This window comes from Pinus tabuliformis, chromosome 8, assembly GCF_031772625.1.
Source record: "Pinus tabuliformis cultivar Carrire ecotype Pingquan chromosome 8, CPIR1, whole genome shotgun sequence".
In the NCBI taxonomy this organism is placed as follows: domain Eukaryota; kingdom Viridiplantae; phylum Streptophyta; class Pinopsida; order Pinales; family Pinaceae; genus Pinus; species Pinus tabuliformis.
Genome location: NC_142294.1, coordinates 1,088,416,817 through 1,088,440,503, shown reverse-complemented (window position 1 = coordinate 1,088,440,503; position 23,687 = coordinate 1,088,416,817). Strand labels below are relative to the sequence as shown.

At 41.6% G+C, this 23,687-nt stretch overlaps 1 protein-coding gene across 3 annotated transcripts in view; it reads left to right on the top strand.

The window, feature by feature from the left end:
* Nucleotides 1-23,687, top strand: part of LOC149239139 (uncharacterized) — a 211,938-nt gene that overhangs the window by 93,567 nt on the left and 94,684 nt on the right. For all 3 annotated transcript variants that reach the window (XM_089373321.1, XM_089373322.1, XM_089373320.1), the window contains exon 13: nucleotides 10,244-10,400. In XM_089373321.1, coding sequence (XP_089229447.1) covers nucleotides 10,244-10,400 — 157 coding nt within the window. The remainder of the gene's footprint in view (nucleotides 1-10,243; nucleotides 10,401-23,687) is intronic.

Genomic DNA, 23,687 nt, shown 5'->3' with positions numbered 1-23,687 from the left:
TACTAGACTCGCTTTGAGTCTCTGCTTCCCTCCTGGACGTTCTCTCTTAGACTCCCTCTGAGTCTTGATTTCCTTGCTGGAAATCTTCCCGCCAACTGTCGATCTGCTCCTCTCCGATCCTCTTTGCAACTGCAACTCGGATCTGGATTTCTTGGCTAGAAATCCCTCAAGGCAGTGGCTCTCGACAACAACAACACCCCACCAGCTTCCCAATCCATAATCTGCCCACAGCTCCCTATGCCCCAACAACGGAAGAAACTGAGCCTCTTAGCTTTGTGCAATCCCAGCAAGACTGAATCGCTTTGCTGGCCAACTGCGTCAATCTTACATGGCAGAGTAGGATGATGTGGCTCATCGCGAGCCTCTTCTGCCTCTCTTTGCCTCTGCGTTGGCTCTCTCTCTGGCTCGAAATGATGACGCAGATCCTCTGCGTCACTCCTTCTCTGCTGCTTTCTGCTTAGGAGCAACTCTGTCTCTCGGGACAACTGCTACTGCTGCAAATGCCTCTGATTAAGCTGGTGCCTTCAGTTCTCCTGTGATCTGCAACCCTCTGATACCATGTTGAAATTTCTAAGTCTAACACGTCAGAAATTCTTCCTGCATTATCTGGTTTATTTCACCTACTTGTTTATTCCTTAACAAGTTATTTAACCATATAAATACTGAAAATAAACACAAATGCAGTGTCAACACATATATAGATCATCAACTGAAATAATAGGCAAACGCACAAGGGACACCGTTATTTTTGGACAATTGTCCCGGAAAAACCCAATGCGGGAAAACCGGTGCAACAGTTCTAAGGGTTTTATTATTAAGCAACTTTCTTGAGTATAGCTAGGGTTCCAAACTGGTTTGCCCAACAGAGATTTCTATCTGGCAGTAATACTTCTCTTCGGAAGCAGATATTCAGCATGTCTGCCTCACGAAAATCTTTCCAGCGCTTCTCCAAGGATCTGCGTCAGCCCTTTGCCTCTCTGGCCTTCTGCGTCACCCACGCAGGCCCTGCTAGCCTTTGTGCAGTCTCTCTGGCCTTTTGCGTGGCTCCTACTGGCTCTGCGTAGCCTCCTCAATCACTGCGCTAGCCCTCTGGCACTATCTTTGCCTCTCTACTATGTACTCATTGCCCCTCACTCCAACTCAAATCACTTGTTCGAATTTTCTCAGCAAACCCTGCTCCAGAAAATTGAACTGACTGATCAATCTTGGTGTATCTCCAACTGATCCTCAAGCCTCCACTTATACTTTTCCTGTTGAGTCTTCAACGAACGAGATTAAGTCTTTAATCAACGACTAAGATTAGATTTGGCTTGATCCATGTCATTTAAAACATTCTCACCCAATTTTATATTAATACCCATTAATATTTAATTTTCCTAAGTTTAGACTTAGGAACCCTATTAAAAATATTAATTATTTTAATATCTCTCTAACTGGGTGCTATTTCCCCTAACCATTTTTAGGTCTTGGAGATCTCATGTGCTTTAGCCTCTCCACCAATTTTCATGTCTATAGCACCTCCAATGCTACCACAATCAACGTTAATTAAATTATTAAAATTTATAATATAATTATTATAACGTTATATATTAATTAAGATCCTAAAAAGTCTTAGCTGATGGTTGGTTTGGTCACGTACGTTGATCGTGACCTCTCCCGTGGCTCCCGCAACATCAAAATATCATACAGATCAGTAACTGCTAGGTGCATAAATTTTCAGCGTTTACGGTGTTGGTAATGCGGCAGACAGATGTAACTTAACGGGAAGAACGATGTCAGTGCCAATGGGCGTGGAGCTGTTGAGACGGTGACGCGAAGTGCGGGACGGTGTTTCGACGGACTGTATTGCGTCTCGGTCAAATGTCTGGTCGGAGCAGTGAATAGAACGCATAATAGTGGTGGCTAGGGTGGACGATGGCAGTGACAACACAAAGTTTAGTGACAGCGGATGAGAATTGCGTTGGAGTGGAAGGTCGACAGGGCCGACGGCCCACCGAGGGCGTGGTTCTTGCTAGAAGAACCTACTCTGATATCACTGCTGCACAAGGTTTCTATACGCTCCGTTATTAGATGTCAATAGACTGAAACACAATAGGAATTTTGTAGATATTAAATATTTTTATTAGAATATGAATGGATGATTTACATGGTTGTGGCGGTGCTCCTTAAATAGGAGTTGACTATCCATGAACCCCATAAGACACGTCCCTTGGGACTGGTGTCCATTCCTTACTAAGGATTTAATTCTTAATTAAATTTATTTAATGATTTAATTAATTATGCATATTTTTTTTTTATTATTTTAGTTATGTAATTTTTAATTCATAACAAAACCCTAGCCGCAACCCTCTTTGAGTCACAAAGCCCTAGCACAGATCTTGGAGGTGGCTCATAGCCCAAACTCAAGTCCTGGGAGGCTCAACGAAGTTATTACAATTGGATTTTGGCACCAACTTTGTTTGCAGGCCTAATTGTTGCTCTTGTCAAGCTTTGGCATCGTTTTTTATTGAGAAATTAACAAGGATAAGGTCTGATCCACTACAATTTTTGGACTAACCCTTTGTTGTAGGTTGATATATCACTTGGGAAGGGTTTTATATTTTGTTTTGGGGCTTGGTGACATCGTTCTCCATTAACATTAGCCATTTAGGCCTAGCCGTAAGGGTAGAGGGCTTTTCTCGCTTGGCGCTGCCAAATTAAAAGGCGAGTTATTGTGTTTGTATCCTAGGGTTAACATACTTGTGGTTACAGGTGGAACATGGAGTTTTGGGCACCTCGTTTGTGGCTCAAACTTTGTAGTTTGTGTGCTCTTCCTAGCACATCATCTCTTGAGACCAAGCCGCAACCCTTGAGGGCTTTGTTGCTCTCATCCTTGGCTCGTCTATTGACTGTCTCATATCAAACCTAAAGTTGAATCAATTTTAAACCCTAATCACTAATGTTGACACCTAATTTGAGCCTCAAATGTAATATTCAAAATGGAAAAATACCGTAGATAACAAAATCAATGAACTAACTACAACTACAAAATTAAAAAATGCACAACCATACAAATTTGAACACGGAAATATGAGCAAAAACTCTGAGTCATTGCATTAATCTTGATAAATATGAGTACAATAAATGAGACCAGAGGAACTTGGGCTTGCTACTGCAAGCTATGGCAGGAACCCAGGTGTGACTGCAATGCTTAGATGCTGGAAGGATCCCCGTGAAGAACTGCGCATGCCCATGGAGAACTGTTAGTTAGTGGTGGAAGAAAACGGGAGGAACTGCTCTGAAGATTGCTTGAAATGAGCTGAAACTTTGATGATGGCCTCCTCACAAGATACCTGGCAAGGTCCAGAAATATCTCACGAACCCAAATAGTGGAAGTGGTCGCAGGGTGAACTGCGCCCTCCAACAATTTCTGCTGCTGGCTATTGGAAGGAACTAGGGATTCTTCCCTCATAAGTGCTCAGAAAATTTTGCAAAATTAATCCTAGCCTCCTCTCACCAAACCCACAAAAGCTGAGTAAGGGTTTGGGTTAGATTCACAAGTCACTGGTGTCTCCAAATTTGCGTGTTTCTCCCACAAGTCTGCCAGTGAAGCTACAAAAATCAAACTGTTGCAAAATGGACCAAAATTCCTTCAAGAAATTCTCCCCAAGTCTTGTGAAATTTCTCCCCCAATCTCAAAGTGATTCCCAACTCCCCAAGCCTTAAAAACAACTGCTCTCAACGAGTATGCAAAAGCTGCGAATAAACCCCTACGCAGACCCAGGTTAGACAAATTCGACCCTCCAATTTACAACACTTTCAGCCTGCCAATCCCCAAGGGAAATTCGTCCTCCTTGTGGGAAAAATTATTTGCAAAATCTCCGGCCCAAGCTCCTTTGTTTGCTGGCTCTTATCACCCACATGAATTTTCTTTTGTGCCCTAGGAGAAGCGCACACTAGCTGAAGAATTACCTGCAAGTTTGGAACCTCAATTGCTCGGAACAGCTCCCAATTACTCTCCTAGGGTGACACTCGAAATTCGTTGAAGGTAGAGGTGGAATTCCCGCTTTGGAATTCCTTGTGCTAAACAACACTAGTTTGCTTGGCTAAACAACTCAAGGAAATTTGTGTTCAAAGGTTAGATTGTCAAAAGATCCAAATGAAGGTCTCTTCTCCTTATAATTGCTGGCGTCCTTCTCTCCCTTGGTGGTCCCCACACTCTCTCTCTCTTAATTCGTACCCCCTCCTCTTTTCTCTCCTCGTAGAGTGCGAGTTCTCTTCTTGGGCCAAAATTCTCTCTCTTGTGGGCTGCACGTTCCACTAGAGCTGCAATTTCCCTTTTCTCCTCCTAAGTCCCAATGCCGAAATTGCCTCCTCTTCCAAAAATCGTCTCTAATGTGGAAAATCAAAATTGGGGATATTACATAAAAGCACTCTAATTTAACTCATAATAATTGCGAGATCAATCCCACATTAACTATAAGCATTTGATTATCATCTTATGTAATCTTGTGACTAACTTGGGTCATTGCAGAGGTCTGATATAAATTGCAGTGGTCTGATCTCTTCTGCATGTTGATTTGGGGTAGCATCGGATGTGCTCTAGCCATGAAATTTGGTGGAGAGGTTAGGGCACATGAGATCTCCAATACCCAGAAAGGGTTTGGGCAGATTCTAAACAGTTCAGGAGATATTAAAATAATTAATATTTATAATGGAGTCCTTAAGTCTAAACTTAGGGACAATAAAATATTAATGTGTATTAATATGAAACTGTATTAGAATGGTCCAAAAGACATGGATCAAGCCAAATCTAATCTTAGCTGTTGATTAGGGACTTAATCTCGGTCGTTGATATGTCAACGAGAAAAGTATAGGAAGGGGCTTGAGGGTCACTTGGAGAGAACACACCAGAGAGATCAGTCATTGTATTCTCTAGAGCGGGGTTTGCTAAGACAGATAGATTTAGTGATCGGGAGTTGCAGCTGAGGGGCATTGAGTATAGAGACACAAAGAGGCAGAGATAGTGTCAAGAGAACAACGCAGTAGCCGGGGAGAGTGACGCAGAGCTAGCCAGGGCTCATGTAGGGCCACACAGAGGCAGCCGGGAGCTACGCAGAGCCTCATAGAGGCTAGCATTGCTGACGCAGAGGGCTAGATGGCTAACGTAGGGCCTCCTAAGGCTGACGCAGACCCATCTGGGGTGACGTAGGGCCAGCGCTGGGCAGAGTGGGCCTGACGTAGTCCAGAGAGAGGCTGACGCTGGGGTTTCTGGGGCAGATTGGTGCTGAGTAGCTGCCGGAAGAATTTTCTGGGGTTTCAGCCAGGAGATTTGTCAAAAACTGAGAGGTATTATTGCCAAGGAAATTCTCTGTTGGGTAGGCTAGTTTCGGCACCCAAATTGTAGTTTGATATTGCTTAATAAGAAAACCCTTAGATAGCTGCACTGTTTTCCCACATTGGGTTTTTCCGAGGACATTGGTCCAAAAATAATGGTGTCATATAGTGTGATTGTTTCTGTTTCCTTTAGTTGCTGATCTGTAATATGTTGAGCATGCACTAGTGTTTATTTTCAGTATTTACATTGTAAATAACTTGTTAAGTAAAATAACAAGTAGGTAGGAATAAATCAGATAAAGTGCATGGAGGGTTTCTAACTAAGTAAACTTAGAAACTTCAACATGGTATCAGAGCGTGATTGCAGATCACAGGAGGACTAAGGACATCAGTCGAGCGAAGCAATAGCAGCAAAAAACAACTGTCCCGAGGTGACAGAAGCTGTTTCTAGTAGAGCAGCAACAAGGGAAGGGTGATGCAGTGCTTGCGTCATCAAGGGTGAGCCAAGAAGAGGCAACGCAGAGGCTAAGGAAGGAAAAGGGAGCCTCATGCAGAGCCAGGCAGTAGTTGGGAATGTTGACGGAGTTGGCTAAGGAGGTCGGGTTGCTGGTGCCGGGATTGCGCAGTGCCTGGGAGCTCTCACCTTCAGGTTGCTGAGGTTTAGAAGGCTGTGGGAATATTGCAGAGTGGAGCTAGTGAGGTACTGTAGTTAGAATAGTACCTAACAGAGCAAGGCCAAGAGGAGTTGCTTTTGAGGGTTTCTAGCCGAGGAACCTGGATCAGTGGTGCGGTTGCACAAGACGATCAGAGTAGGGGGCATCTCGACAACAATAGAAGGATTTCCAGGAGGGAAATCAAGACTCAGAGGGAGTCCAGAAGAGAACTTCCAGACGAGAAGTAGAGACTCAGAGGAGTCGAATAGAGAACTTCCAGGAGGGAAGTAGAGGAGCATCATGGCACTACACGGAGTAAGAGACCAGGATAGACTGGACATAGTGTCGAACTTCGCAGTCTGGAAGGCCAAAATCTTATCCGTACTTGACAGAAATCGTGTCAAGAACTTCGCCTTGAAGGTAATAGCTATCCCAATCGACCCCAATGATAACGACAAGTACGAGGAGGCAATGGTGAGGGCCAAGAGCATCATCCTTGACGGGGTCAAGGATCATGTAGTACCACACATAGCCGAGAAGGAAACGACATTTGAGATGTGGGAGGCTCTCAAGAAATTGTACCAGCATACTTCTGTGTAGAGAAGAATGCTACTTGAGAATCAGTTGAGGTCGTATCAGATGAAGAAGGGAGAACCGATTGACACCTTCCTTGGAGGACTGAATGAGATCCGAGATCAGTTGACTGCTATAGAAGCGACACCGGATTAGGAGTTGATGGTGAGGACAACCCTGAATGCTGTCTCAAAAGACTGGGAGGTATTTGTCCAGAGTATATTGGGCAGAGGGACTCTCCCACCTTGGGACGAGATGTGGGCAGCTCTTCGCCAGGAAGAGATCGAGATGTGGATATCCCCTTCAATGCTTCTCGTTCACCATATTATGAGCCTATGGTTGCTGCCATATTTATTGCTGGAAAGGGCTTCAAAGGCCCTACTATGCATGAGTTAAGGGGGTTTCGTTTGCAGAAATAAATTTCCTTCATTGATAAGTATTTGAAAGATTTCAAAAACTCATGGGCAAAAACAGGATGTACCGTCATGTCAGATAGATGGACTAATCAAAGGAACCGTCCCATCATAAACTTTCTTATCTTTTTCCCACAGGGAACCATGTTTCTAAAATCAGTTGATGCATCTGATAGGGTGAAAGATGGACAATTGTTGTTTAAGCTATTGGATGAGGTTGTTGAGGAGGTGGGGGTGGCTAATGTTGTTCAAATCATCACAGATAATGCCTCTAACTATGTTCTTGCTGGTAAATTGTTAGAGGAAAAACATAAAACCATCTTTTGGACCCCATGTGCTGCACATTGCATAGTGATAAACCTCATGCTTTAGGATATTGGCAAATTAGATTGGGTCAAGAACACTGTAGATCATGCCAAAAGCATAACAAAATGTATCTACGGTCATTCATGGATTTTGAGCTTGATGAGGAGACACACAGGGGGCAGAGATATTATTAGGACCGCCATCACTAGATTTGCAACTCATTTTTTGACATTGCAATCTATGCTTTCCCAACATAGAAACTTGCAAAAGATGTTTTCCAGTGATGAATGGAATCAAAGCCAGTGGTCTAACAAATAGGATGGCAAAGATTTGAAAAAGAAAGTTAATGAAGAAATATTTTGGAAAAAGGTAGCAGAGATTGTGAAGGTTGCTGAGCCACTGGTTAAGGTGTTGCGGTTGGTGGATGAGGAAAGATTGGCTATGGGCTTCATTTATGAGGCTATGGATCAAGCAAAGGAGCAAATAAAGAGGACATACAAGGATAGAGTGGCTAAGTATGGGTCCATTTGGGCAATCATTGATGAAAGATGGAACAATCAACTCCATCGCCCTATACATGCAACTGGGTATTTTTTGAACCCAAGGTATCATTATAAAGCTCTGGAGGTAGGAGCTTTGGGTGGGGAGGTTAGAGATGGATTGATTGACTGCATTGATCGCATGATCCCATTGGAGAGTGATCAGTTGGAGATACACCAACAGGTCACTTGTTTCAGCAAAGCCACAGGTACCTTTGGCAAGAACCTAGCAAAGATTGCAAGGGAAGCAGATGAGCCAGGTAAACGAAAATTTCGATTTTCAAATTCTTATTTTGCTAAATTGTTTATAATTTGAAAGTTGATTGTTGGATATAATTTGTTGAGCTAACTCTTTGCGCTACTATGTTTTTTGCAGCACAATGGTGGGAGGCTTTTGTTAGCCATTATCCTCAATTGCAAAAGTTTGCAATTCGTATTTTGAGTCAAACTTGTAGTGCTACTGGGTGTGAGCGCAATTGGTCTGTCTTTGAGAGGATTCACACGAAGAAAAGAAATCGTTTGGATAAAAAACGATTAAATGATCTAGTCTATGTCCAATACAACCTCCGTCTCAAATGCAACCAATTGCTGAACAAAAGACCTGATTCAAATCCCATTGTGTTGGAAGATATTGATCCAACATCAGATTGGGTAGTGGAGAGTCATCCAACATAGTTTGATTCTAATGAGGATCTTGATTTAGATTTAGAGATGGAGGCATCACTTGAACAAAATGTTCAATTGAATGCATATCCACTTGTACTAGCCTCAGGCTTAGCCCCAAGTACTCTAGTTGCAGGCGCTTCCTCTGCTCAGCCATGACGGAAGTGCATATCTCGTCTATCTCAGCGTGCAGCTGCTGCATAGCCTGCTAGTGCTACCATTTCTACAGTTGCAATTGGAGATGATGATGAGGAGGAGCCATGGGTTTCCCTGTCTGACTCTGATTCAGAGTCTGAGCCAAATGATGTTGGCTCCTCTAGCAGTGGCCAGTAGTACTGGTGACTAGTGATGTTTTACAGTTTACTTTTGTTGTAGAGGCCATTTAGAGCCTCCTTGGTTATGAGCTTTTGTTTTGATTTCTATATCATGTATGTCTTGGACAGTGCACTGGGTGCCATTTTGATATAATGGATATATTCATGAGCCTACTTTGATCATATGTTGTTTTCTCTCTATATTCTAAAGCTTTGTGTTTGGAAACATGAATGAAAATCTTTAAAATTATGTTTTTTTATAAAAAATAAATATTTAATGTATTTTTTACAACGACCGAGTCATTGAAATCAAACCGCCCGAGTCGATATTGAGTCGGAGTCGGAGTCAGAGTCGACCCTCCGTTGTTTCCGAACCTGAGTCGGAGTTTTAAAACACTGAGTTTCAGCTCCATCTCTCCAGCAGACAGTGCAGTTTTCTGGGGCAGCGCAGGGCCTATTTGTGGTAGCTTACTCTCTCTTTTGGGCGTTGCATTTTCTCACTTGGGTCTTGTCAAGCTTGCCCTTGAGGCAAGCCCAGGTACACTACATCCATACCATTGTACTCTTGCTCCATATATTTAATAAAACGGCTCAGCTGCGTGGTATTTGTAGAGATTTCATGGGTGTTCACTGATTTTTGGAAATTTTGTGCTTGCATGTGTTATTTGCTTTGTATATCACTATTTTTCCTATTCCGGAACATTACACCGTCCGAGGTCATCATGCTTCTCCCAAATGAGGATTGGGCTTAAATGATTCATCCTCCCAATGCCTTTAAGCTAAATAGATTGTTTTGTAGAGAGACAAGGCAGGGCCTTCCTATAACAAAGCTGGAGATTCCCAACTATCTGAATCCAACAATTAAAGAAGCAAAATTTACAAACTATATAGAGGTTCTCTCAGAGCTTGTAATGGACGAGAAGTTCCGTGACACGATCTTCCATTATTTTGCTGATTGGCGACCATCCAGAACTCATACGAGGAGAGATCCTCAGATTTGATGGGTCTGCTGAGAAGAGCTTAGCATGGTACTTCCATCTTCCAAACTATGTTGTTTTGATCATTTGAAGACAGGCTTGCATCGACTGTCCTCTAGCCATCTGTCCTCTTCAAAGCAAGGTGTCACCCATCTGGAACAACAACTTTATTGTTTAATTAGTTCTCACTTGGTTCTTCCTTTTATTTCCTATTTGAAACACTGTAAAACCTTGATCTGTTTCTTTCAAGATTAACATATCTGTTTGTTCTTCCTTTTATGGCCCATTTGTATCATTGTAAATTTATGTTCTGTATAATTGCAATTTATCAACCTGTACGTCTGGCTATATATCTGTTTGTTCTACTTCTTCCTCTTATGGTCCATTTGTATTGCTGTAAAATGTTTTCTGTATAATTGCAAATTATCAGCCTCTGTGTATGGCTTCTGTAGTGCTTCAAAACTGAGATAAATGATTTTATGTATGCAGGTTCATCAACTGATCTAGGTGATCTCATATATGAACCACCAAAAAGTGGACCTACATTATGGGAAATTGGCATTCCTGACCGAACTGCAGAAGAATTTTTCGTTCCAGACCCTGTACCAAAGTATATCAACAGACTATATATAAATCATCCTGAAAAGTATAGTTCTCTGTACTCACTTGTTATATCTGTCTTTTATTATCTGTATTTTTATTTGTTCTGTCTAAAGCTTTAGAATATTCCTTGTTCTCAGTTGTCTTTGCATGTGAACATAGATCTAAGGTGGATTCAAAACTGTTTATTATTTAACATGTCTTGCTTTCTATCTCTTTAAGTTATTCTCTTTCATATGGATCTTCTTATCTTGTGGATTACAAAAATTGGTGAAGGTTGGAATAGGTGTTGATATTTTCGTGCAGTGCCTTCATGCTGTATCATATCCTTCTTGATCTGGACCCTACACCATTTATTTTATTGGCTGGGCAATTTTATTTCTGGTTTGGATTTCATTTGTACATGCCTGGATAAATCACATACTTATTTCTCATTTGGTTGATCTATGTTGAGTGTTAGAGGATGCTCTCGATAAAACTATACAAAAGGTTGCAATCTTGGTGGTTCCTTTCTTCCCATTATCCTTGTATTTTATAAAATTTAAATATGAGGTGCCATGAACTAAGTCCATCCTTTTCTGAGCATATTCGTTTCTTGCTACCTAATCAGTCTTCATTAAATCCTTGACAAGTAAATCAAATCACCCTTGGTGGTCACAATATAGGAAGTTCTAAAAGAAGTTTTTACTAGCCTTACTCTTCGAATGTATGAGTTTGTAAGACAGATAGATTATATTTTTGCACCTGTGGAGTATGGGTTAATTTCATGTTATAAGAGTTTAAATGTGGTTCATTTCGGTATGCATTTATTTGTGTCTTTTATTGCATTTTCATTAGCATGTTCATTAACACTTTCATTGGTGTTTTCATTAACACGTTCTTTTTTATCTTTATTCTTATCTTTGTCAATGTCCTCATTTGCATTATTTAAAAAAGAAAATGAGATTTCGATGTGTGTCCTCATTTCTGTTATTTCTAAAGAAAAAGAAATTTTGATGTTGCATGGGGCACTGTAAGATGATGCTATTTCATGATGCAATATTCATTGAATTTAATAATCCGAAGATGCAATTTATTTTTTTGAAATACTTATTATAGAATCTTTTTCACATAAGTTGCCTCATTTAAACCCACTTGGGAGGGTTTTGAATCCAGGCATGAATGTCAATGCAAGCTCAACCACCTCACTGCTTCTCCCTAGAGTACACTCCAATGGTCAAAGATGCAAAGTTTTACACAAGTTTAAATTTAAATTATCATAACCAGGTTGATGTAGTTGAGACACATAAAAGGATGCCTCTATAAGAGAACCTTTTGGTTGAATACAAGCTCAACTACCTCACTGCTTGTCCCTGGACTACACTCCGATGGTCAAAGATGTAAATTTTTACACAAGTTTAAATTTAAATTATCATAACCAGGTTGATGTAGATGAGACACATAAAAAGATACTTCTATAAGTGAACCTTTTGGTTGCCCCATTTCATATTCTTGGCTTTAAGTTGGCAATTGCATAGGATTTCCTATAGCTATGAAGAAAACTGTTCTCAATAGTCATTAGGTGCACTGACAATGCTATTTTGAATAAGTGCTAATATTGTTTTGTTTTATGCTATTTTTTATTGTACATTTTTTCATGTGAAAGTTATAACACTTGTAGGTGATGAGACTTAGTCTAGTGAACATGTGTGAACATGTACTGTAGCCTTAATCTAGTAAACATGCGTGAACGTCTATTATCTGTGAAATTTCCTTAAATTGCAACAACTGGAAATTTATTCTTCTAACTGATTAATTATGCAGTTTATTTGATATGACAAATAACGAATAAATCACACTGTAATTCTTCACAAAATTATGCTGCGGAAAATAATTTGGAACTGAGAAAATAGATGCACACACAAAATAAAAATGACATCATTATTTTTTGACTTGTTACCCACCACCTTTGGGTGATACCCATACGAGAAAAAATTTCTCCTATATGGTCCTTAGCTGGCAGCCAGCAGCACCTTGCAACCACTAGATAGCTCGATGTGCCACTATCTCTGCCACATGAGCTAGCCATATGCTCCCTCGCCCATCTGTTATGATCATATGTTTGAAGGTGGACCTTCCAAACCCGAAGATATGACCTTTCATTGTGTAGTTGAGCATTTTTGTTTACTTATCATGGACACTTTTGAGCACGGATTAGTGGGGGGATTCGGCAAAAAGAGTGGGCTTGGTTTGTACTCTTGTCTCCTCTATCCAATTTGATGGTTAACCTTGTATCTTAGTCTCGTGGGATCTCCTTTAGTGGCTACTAGTTTTAGGGGTGGCACTACATGGGAAATCCTGATTTTGGTTGCGTGGTCCCACTTCCCGACACCATACACATCACTCCCCTCTGCTCGTTATAACCCCATTCACCATATTTTCCATACAGGTCCACATTTTCCTATTGTGTCCACAAAGAGTTAGCCTCCCCTTCCCCTTATCCACACTTTGGGTTGGGCCTAGAAGGATGCCGCAGAGGTTGATGCAGCCAAAAGAAAAGAAAACAACATAATTTGGCAACTCCCAACAGGAAATGTACCATAAAATGCAAAAGATGGTTGGGACATACAAATTTAGCACCTGGAAAAAAGCTAAACATGAGCTCTACCACTATCATTATGGCCATCACCCTAGTTCCTATGGTCTCTCATATTGGCCCTTTATGTCATTAAAGAATCCATGATTGTCCCAATCCCTGGTGGGTGATGAACTGCCCCACTTGAAGGGGGTATTCACTGCTATATCTTACATATGATGCTCTCATACCCTAGAGCCACGAGTAGTTACAAAGGAAAAATCTATAAAAGGCAAAAGGCATATGAAGAAGGGTGGTGTTGTAGCCGCTGCAACACCTCCAAAATTTTGGCTTGCACTCAAATTTCAGAGCCTTCCTTGGTCTTTTCCTTGATTGTTGCAAACACTCAAGCTCATCTCATGAACTTTCTTGAAGTTCTTTGGCCCCTTTTCCTTGTTGGATTAACTGTTTTCTTTTGGCATGTTTTCACTGTTGTACAATGTTTGCGACCCTTTTCTGGTGGTTTCAAAGGTCGGTCTTTGTGTATATGAGTTGTCCTAACCATGTAAACATCTGTTGCATTCATACACAAAGTTTTGAGCACTGTCGCACAAGTGTCATCACAGTCATCCTAAAGTTTACCTTAAGTGTTGCACTTGTCGGGTCTTGTCATGAGGCAGTCACATACAGGGGAATGCTTTGTTTGTGTGTTTCGATTATTTATGTTGTTGTGTCGGCAAAGTATGCTAAGTGTGTGATCATAGTTGAGGTTATCATGAGTCCATCTCCCTATTGATTTGGGGTAGCATCGGATGTGCTTTAGCCATGAAAATTGGTGAAGAGGCTAAAGCACATGAGATCTCCAAGACCCAGAAATGGTTTGGGGAAATTCCACCCGGTTTAAGAGATATTAAAATAATTAATATTTTTAATGGAGTTCCTAAGTCTAAACTTAGGAAAATTAAAATATTAATGGGTTATTGAATTGAGACTTTTGTGATCCATATCAAATTTTTGAAGAATTCTTCGGCGAAAATCACATGGAGAAATTTTTGTCGACGCGTTTCGAACCAACTAGTGTGGTTCATCGTCAGGACAAGTTGAATGAGCAGATCTGGCCTATGCACTTTAAATAGACCGGGCAAAATATCCAATGACTCAGATTTCTTGATAAGGTAACAGCTAAAAAGACAACAACTCGATTTGGCCTGATAACGGCTAGCTTGACCATGATACGGGGTATTATATTAATTTATATTATTTATATAACAGAAATTCTAGTTATTAATATAGAATAAATTAATATATAATAAGTAAATCATAAAATGAATTAATTACAAAAAAATTAATTTTAAATATATTAATAAACTTACATTAATTTAAATTTGTTAGAAATGTATACTAGAATAAGTAAAATTAAAATATTATAATAAGTAAATTATTAAAAATAAATAAATAATTTCAAATATATTAATTAATAAGAATAAGAATAAAATTAATTTTGAACTGTTAAATAAAAATATTAGTTAGTTATAACGGCTAGTTTGACCATGATAAGGGCTAGTTTGATAAGGTGAATTTATTTATTTATTTAGTTTTTTAGAAAATTCGGTTATTAATATAGAATAAATTAATAAAATATAATAAGTAAATCATAAAATACATTAATTTCAAATATATTAATATATTAATAAATTTAAATTAATTTAAAATTGTTTGAAATATATAATAAAATAAGTAATAATAATAATAATAACATAAATAAATAAATAATTTCAAATATATTAACTAATAAGAATAAAATTAATTTTAAATAGTTAGATAAAAATATTAGTTAGTAAAAAATTAGAGAACGCCAGGGCTGGAAATATAAAAATTAATTCAAGGTCTATTTAATGGTAAAAATAGTATTTTAAAATTAAGTTTATGTAAATTAAGCTTAAATTGATTATAAAAAAATAAAAATAAATAAATAAATAAATAGATAAATAAATAAATAAATAATAATAATAAATTAATAATAATAATTTTAACATATTAAAATTAAATAATAGTTTAAATTAATAATTAAAATAGATATAAAATTAATTTTCTTAGAATTAATAGTTAAAGAGTTAAAAAAAAAAATTAAAAAATTACCATATTAAAAATTAATTAGTCGATGAAATAAGGGAGGAAAAGAAAGAAAACGACTAGGAGGAGAGGGCTGGGATCCAACAACTACTGATCTTCCAGCCATCCTCTCTATTGAGATTGTTCGGTCTTTTTTCAATCTCCAGGGCTTCCCTAAATTTCCGATGATGGAATTGCGACACTCTAGCAATCACACTAGCCTCCTCAATGCAGACATGATGATTGGTTTTCTCCACATGCTCTGCTAAAGCGGAAGACTTAGTTCTCATATGCTTGAGGTCAGCTGCGTGCTCACTAATCCTTTGATTAATGGAGCGACCAGTCTCACCAATATAGGGGGTCCCACACGAACAAGGAATAATATAAACCCCTTTCATGTCCTTAGGGTCGATGGGATCCTTTACAGATCTGAGGGATTTACGAATGGTGTTGAGAGGTCTAAAAGATGTGGGGACATTATGCTTCTTAAGAACCCTCGCAATCTTATCCGTGGTCCCCTGAACATATGGAAGATGGACACTAGGAATCCGCTCTTTAGGCCCTCTTTTGGTTAATGAATTCTTAGTTGCTTTGAGGAAAGCCTTTTGTCCCAAGTGTCTACTATAACCGTTTTCAACAAAGACATTTAGGAGGTGGGCTTTCTCCTCCTCGAAGCTCTTATAATCAGAGATCCTTAAGGCACGAGTTGCAAGGGTGTTGAGAACCCCCAATTTCTGGGCCGAGAAATGGTGGGAACTAGCATGAAGATACTGCTACTTATTATAATATTTTAATTTTACTTATTCTACTATACATTTCTAACAAATTTAAATTAATGTAAGTTTATTAATATATTTAAAATTAATTTTTTTGTAATTAATTCATTTTATGATTTACTTATTATATATTAATTTATTCTATATTAATAACTAAAATTTCTGTTATATAAATAAAATAAATAAATAATATAAATTAATACCCCGTATCATGGTCAAGCTAGCCGTTATCAGGCCAAATCGAGCTGTTGTCTTTTTAGCTGTTACCTTATCAAGAAATCTGAGTCATTGGATATTTTGCCCGGTCTATTTAAAGTGCATAGGCTAGATCTGCTCATTCAACTTGTCCTAACGATGAACCACACTGGTTGGTTCGAAACGCGTCGACAAAAATTTCTCCATGTGATTTTCGCCGAAGAATTCTTCAAATATTAATGGGTATTAATATAAAACTGGGTGAGAATGTTCTAAAAGACACGGATCAAGCCAAATCTAATCTTAGCCGTTGATTAGGGATTTAATTTCGGCCGTTGAAGACTCAACAGAAAAAGTATAAAAGGAGGCTTGAGGGTCAATTGGATATACACCAAGATTGATTAGTTAGTTCGATTTTCTAGAGCGGGGTTTGCTGAGAAAATTCGAACAAGTGATCAGAGTTGCGGTCAGGGGCAGTGAGTGTTGATTTGGGGTAGCATCGAATGTGCTCTAGCCACGAAATTTGGTGGAGAAGTTGGGGCACATGAGATCTCCAATACCCAGAAAGGGTTTGGGCAGATTCTAAACAAATCAGGAGATATTAAAATAATTAATATTTTTAATAGGAGTCCCTAAGTCTAAACTTAAGGAAAATAAAATATTAATGTGTATTAATATGAATTTGTGTTAGAGTGGTCCAAAAGACACGGATCAAGCCAGATCTAATCTTAGTCGTTGATTAGGGACTTAATCTCGGCCGTTGATATGTCAACAGGAAAAGTATAAGAGGAGCTTGAGGGTCACTTGGAGAGTACACTAGAGTGATCAATCATTCTATTCTCTAGAGTCGAGTTTGCTAAGAGAGATAGAATTAGTGATCGGAGAGCAGCTGAGGGGCATTGAGTACAGAGAGACAGAGAGGCAGCGATAGTGCCTGGAGAGCAGCCAGAGAGAGAGACGCAGGAGCAGCCAGTGCTCAAGTAGGGCCACGCAAAGGCAACTAAGTGCTGTGCAGAGCACCAGAGTGGCTAGCGTAGCTGACGCAGAGGCTCAGAGAGTTGATGCAGGGCCTCCTGTGGCTGACGCAAGGCCAGCGCTGGGCTAGGAGAGGTTGACGTAGTCCAGATTGGACAGACGTTGGGGTTTCTGGGGCAGATTGGTGTTGAGTAGCTACCGGAAGGATATTCCGAGGTTTCAACCAGTAGATTTGTCAGAAACTGAGAGGTATTACTGCCAAGGAAATTCTCTGTTGGGTAGGCCAGTTTCGGCATCCAAATTGTACTTTGATATTGCTTAATAAGAAAACCCTCAGATAGTTGCACCGATTTTCCCACATTGGGTTTTTCCGGGGACATTAGTCCAAAAATAATGGTATCATATGGTGTGTTTGTTCTTGTTTCTTTTAGTTGCTGATCTGTAATATGTTGAGCATGCACTGGTGTTTATTTTCAGTATTTACATTGTAAATAACTTGTTAAGAAAAAAATAACAAGTAGGTAGGAATAAATCAGATAAAGTGCATGAAGGGTTTCTAACTAAGTAAACTTAGAAACTTCAATATGGTATCAGAGGGTGATTGCAGATCACAGGAGGACTAAAAGACATCAGTCGAGCGGAGCAATCGCAGCAGAAAACAATTGTCTCGAGGTGATAGAAGTTGTTTCTAGCAACGCAGAAGTCAAGGAGTATGACACAGAGCCAGCCAAGGCCACACAGAGGAAGCCGGGAGCTGCGCAGAGCCCCAGAGAGGCTAGCGTTGTTGACAAAGAGGGCCAGAGGGCTGACGCAGACCCATCCGGGTTGACGCAGAGCCTATGTGAAGCAAAAAGGGGCTGATGTAGTTCACAGATAGGCAATTGCTGGGGTCTAGAAGGCTGTAGGAATATTGCAGAGTGGAGCTGGTGAGGTACTGTAGTCAGAACAATACCTGACAGAGCAGGGCCAGAGGAGTTGTTACCGAGGGTTTCTAGCCGAGGAACCCGGATCAGCAGTGCAGTTGCACAAGACGATCAGAGTAGGGGGCATCTCGACAAGCGGTAGAAGGATTTCCAGGAGGGAAATCAGGACTCAGAGGGAGTCCAGAAGAGAACTTCCAGATGGGAAGTAGAGACTTAGAGGAGTCGAACAAAGAACTTCCAGGAGGGAAGTAGAGGAGCATCATGGCACTACACGGGGTAAGAGACTAGGATAGATTGGATGGAGCATCGAACTTCGCAGTCTGGAAGGCCAGAATCTTATACGTGCTTGACAGGAATCGTGTCAAGAACTTTGCCTTGAAGGTAATAGCTCTCCCAGTCGACCCTAGTGATAATGATAGGTACGAGGAGGCGATGGCGAGGGCCAAGTGCATTATCCTTGATGGAGTCAAGGATCATGTGGTACCACATATTGTCGAGAAGGAAACGACATTTGAGATGTGGGAGGCTCTCAAGAAGCTGTACCAGCATACTTATGTGCAGAGAAGAATGTTGCTTGAGAATCAGACGAGGTCGTATTAAATGAAGAAGGGACAATCGATTGACGCCTTTCTCGGAGGGCTGAATGAGATCCGAGACCAGTTGACTGCTATAGGAGCGACACTGGATCAGGAGCTAATGGTGAGGACAACCCTGAATGCTGTCTCAGAAGACTGGGAAGTATTTTTCCAGAGTATATTGGGCAGAGGGATACTTCCACCATGGGACGAGATGTGGGTAGCTCTTCGCCAGGAAGAGATTAGACGGTAGTCAAAAATGGGTAGCAGCAGCAAGGGGATCAAAGTCAAGCAGGAGGAGGAAGATGTGGCCCTAACATCTGAGGGAAGAGAGGAAAAGCAGAAGAAGAAAGATCTCTCCAAGATCAAGTGCTTCCACTGTGGGAGCTGGGTCATTATGCGACCCAGTGTCCAAGGAAGAAGAGTAAGGGAGAGTCTTCCGAGACCAAGGCAGCGCCAACACGGGCAGAGAAGAAAGTTTTGACAAACGATGATTGTGCCATGAGTGCACACACGCCACTTGAGCGGAAGTGGGGAGACATCGAGTTGTAGTCAAATGGACTACAGGCGATGAGGGGCATGATCCTCGATTTACCGAGCCTCTTGGATTAGAACTTGCTACAGGAGCCCCATTGAGGAGTAGTAGGACCTGCTGAGTGGGTAGAGACGGATGCATATGGAGCGGCAGAGAGATACATTGCAGCAGTCCCGAGACAATGCAGAGCTAGCAGGCTGCAGTAGTGCGAGAGGCACAGGAGTGTTGCACCATTGCAGGAAGGCACAAAGAGGTGTGCAACGGTGCGAGATGCAGGGAGTTGTTGCAGCAGCGCAGAGGTCAGAGAGTGAGCACTTGTTAGTGGCAGAGGGAGCTTCATCATCAGTGGGTGTCTCTAGCCCAACAGGGAGGTCAGCTGGTAGATCAGTTACTTACTTCTCAGTAACTGAGTTGCAGTGCAGCAGTGGACAACACGATGCAGCATGATGAGAGGAGGTGCAGTGCAGATGCAATGCTGGGAGAAAGGACCAGCGGCAACACGGATGCAGGGGAGCTGTCGTACAGATGCAGCAGTGGCAGAACCATGGGCAGCAGTATAGGATGTAGTAGTGCAGAGGATGTTGGGCAGGAAGGCCTAGCATCAGCACAGGTACCGATGCCGGATGATCAGAGTAATACTCAGGGAGGCGTATTGCTAGAACACGGTCATCGCTAAGAGGGAGTGTTGATTTGGGGTAGCATCGGATGTGCTCTAGCCACGAAATTTGGTGGAGAGGTCGGGGCACATGAGATCTCCAATACCCAAAAAGGGTTTGGGCAGATTCTAAACAGATTAGGAGATATTAAAATAATTAATATTTTTAATGGAGTCCCTAAGTCTAAACTTAGGGAAAATAAAATATTAATGTGTATTATTTGAATCTATGTTAGAGTGGTCCAAAAGACATGGATCAAGCCAGATCTAATCTTAGCCGTTGATTAGGGACTTAATCTCGGCTATTGATATGTCAACAGGAAAAGTATAAGAGGAGGCTTGAGGGTCACTTGGAGAGTACACCAGAGTGATCAGTCATTCTAGTCTCTAGAGCGGGGTCTGCTAAGAGAGATAGAATCAGTGATCGGAGAGCAGCTGAAGGGCATTGAGTACAGAGAGACAGAGAGATAGAGATAGTGCTGGGAGAGTAGCAGAGCAGCCAGAGAGAGAGACGCAAGAGCAGCCAATGCTCAAGCAGGGCCACGCAGAGGCAGCTAAGTGCTGTGCAGAGCACCAGAGAGGCCAGCGTAGTTGACGCAGAGGCTCAGAGAGTTGATGCTAGGAGAGGTTGACGCAGTCCAGATTGGACAGACGCTGGGGTTTCTGGGGCAGATTGGTGTTGAGTAGCTGCCGGAAGGATTATCCGGGGTTTTAGCTAGTAGATTTCTCAGAAATTGAGAGGTATTACTGCCAAGGAAATTCTCTGTTGGGTAGGCCAGTTTCGGCATCCAGATTGTACTCTGATATTGCTTTATAAGAAAACCCTCAGATAGCTGCACCAGTTTTCCCACATTGGGTTTTTCCGGGGATATTAGTCCAAAAATAATGGTGTCATATGGTGTGTTTGTTCTTGTTTCTTTTAGTTGCTGATCTGTAATATGTTGAGCATGCATTGGTGTTTATTTTCAGTATTTACATTGTAAATAACTTGTTAAGGAAAAAATAACAAGTAGGTAGGAATAAATCAGATAAAGTGCATGAAGGGTTTCTAAGTAAACTTAGAAACTTCAACAGTGAGTGCATAGCAGAGAGGTAGAGATAGTGCTGAAGGACTAGCGCAGAGATTGAGGAGGCTATGCAGAGCTAGCAAGAGCACGCAGAGGGCCAAAGCGACTGCATAGAGGCTAGTAGGGCCTGTGTGGGTGACGCAGAAGGCTAGAGAGCCAACACAGAGCAGCAAAAGGTTGACACAGGGGGTTTCAGAGTGATGCAGAGTCCAGGAGGGCTGCCGCAGAGCCTCAGAGAAGCGTTGGCGATATTTTATTGGAGCGAACTTGCTGAATATCTGCTTTCGAAGAGAGGTATTACTGCCAGATACATATCTCTGTTGGGTGAGCCGGTTTGGCACCCTAGTTGTACTCGAGAAAGTTGCTTAACAAAATAAACCCTTCGAATTGTTGCACCGGTTTTCCCGCATTGGGTTTTTCCGGGGATGATTGTCCAAAAATAACGGTGTCCCTTGTGTGTTTGTCTGTTATTTTCAGTTGATGATCTGTAGATGGTTGAGATTGCATTTGTGTTTATTTTTAGTATTTATATGGTTAAATAACTTGTTAAAAATTAAACAAGTAGGTGAAATAAACTAGATAATGCATGAAGAATTTCTGACGTGTTAGACTTAGAAATTTCACAGGAGAGCTGAAGGCACGAGCTAAATCAGAAAATTTGTAGCAGAAATAGTTGTCCTGAGAGACAGAAGTTGTTCCTAAGAAGAAAGCAGCAGAGAAGGAGTGACGCAGAGGGCCTACGTCATCATTTCGAGCCAGATAGAGGGTCAGCGTAGAGGCAGAGAGAGGCAGAAGAGGCTTGCAAAGAACCACGTCATCCTACTCAGTCAGGTAGGCTTGACGCAGTTGGCTAGATGAGCGATTCAGCGTGCCGGGATTGCGCAGAGTGAAGAGGTTCAGTTTCTTCAGCTACTGGGGGCTAGGGAGCTGTGGGTAGGTTGTGGATTGGGATGCTGGTGGGTACTGTTGTTGTCGAAACAGAACAATACCTAACGGGACAGAACCAAGGTAGAGGGAGCCGCTGCCTTGAGGGATTTCTAGCCAAGAAATCGAGATCCTAGTTTTGCAGTTGCAAAGAGGATTGGAGAGGAGCAGTTCAACAGTTGGAAGGAGGATTTCTAGGAGGGAAATCGAGACTCAAAGGGAGTCTAGGAGAGATCTTCTAGGAGGGAAGTCGAGACTCAAAGGGAGTCCAGGAGAAGAGCGGTGATGGCAATGAACAGACTAAGGGATTAGGACAGGTTGGATGGGGCATCTAATTTTGTCATATGGAAGGCCAGGATCTTGTCTGTTCTGGATAGACATCGCATCAAGGGATTTGCCTTGAGAACCGTCGCTATCCTAGTCGACCTGGATGATAATGAAAGGTATGAGGATGCAACGGCGAAGGCAAAGTGCATAATCCTTGATGGGGTCAAGGATCGTGTGATACTGCATATTGCCGAGAAGAACACGACAAAGGATATGTGGGATACCTTAACGACATTGTATTAGAGCACTTCCATGCAGAGGAAGATGCTGTTGGAGAATCAACTGCGGACGTATCAGATGCAGAAGGGGGAGCAGATAGATCTATATCTCAGCAGGTTGCAAGAGATTCGGGACCAACTTACTTCCATAGGGGCCACACCGGATCAGGAGTTGATGGTGAGGATCACCCTGAATGCAGACTCTAAGGATTGGGAGACATTTGTCCAAAGCATTTTGGGCATAGCTGATCTTCCAGGATGGGAAGAGATGTGGGCAACTCTTTGCTAAGAAGAGATTAGACGGTTGACCAAGGCGGGAAGTAGTAGAGGAGGTCGAATCAAGAAAGAGGAGGAGGAGGATGCGGCTTTGGCATCTACGGGACAACAGGGGAAGAGGAAGAAGAAGGACATCTCCAAGGTTAAGTGCTTCCATTATGGGGAGTTGGGTCATTATGCAACCCAGTGTCCCAGGAAGAAGAATAAGGGAGAGGCTTCTGAGTCCAAGGCAACTCCGGATAAGGTAGAGAAAGAAGTCGAGACGGATGACGGCTGTGCCATGAGTGATCATGCACCTCTAGAGAAGAGGTGGGGTGACATCGAGCTGTAGTCAGGAGGACTACAGAAGATGAGGGGCAGGATCCTTGAGATACCCAAACTCTTGGATCATATCTGGCTACAAGAGCCCCGAGAGACAGTAGCAGGATGACGAATGTCGGTAAAAGCAAGATGTGAATGGAGCAACAAGGCAGTGCTGTAGTGCAATTGTCTCTGGCAGCGCAGTGAGGGTTGCAGCAGTGCAAGAAGCACAAAGGTGGTTGCATCAGTGCAAAAAGGCACAAAGGTGGTTGCAACAGTGCGAGAGGCACAGACGTGTTTCAGCAGCGCAGAGCCAACATAGGGAGCACAGGATAGCAGCAGAGGTAGCTTCAACATCAGGGGGGCTTCTAGCCTGACAAGGATGTCAGTAGTTGGGTAGATCAGTTACTTACTTCTCGGTAACTGAGTTGCAGTGCAGCAGTTAGCAATGGCAGTGCTATGGGCAGCATGATGCAACATGTTGAGAGGGAGCTGCAGTACAAATGTAGCAGTGGATGTGGCAGAGCCATGGGCAACAGTGCAATGGATGTTGGGCAGCAGGCCAAGCATCAACATAGGTACCGGTGCTGGAGGATTAATGTGATGCTCAGAGTTGGAGCATTACTAGAGCACATTCCTCGCTAAGAGGGAGTGTTGATTTGGGGTAGCATCGGATGTGCTCTATCCATGAAAATTGGTGGAGAGGCTAAAGCACATGAGGTCTCCAAGACCCAGAAATGGTTTGGGGAAATTCCACCCGGTTAGAGAGATATTAGATTAATTAATAGTTTTAATGGAGTTCCTAAGTCTAAACTTAAGAAAATTAAAATATTAATGGGTATTAATATAAAACTGGGTGAGAAGGTTCTAAAAGACATGGATCAAGCCAAATCTAATCTTAGCCATTGATTAGAGATTTAA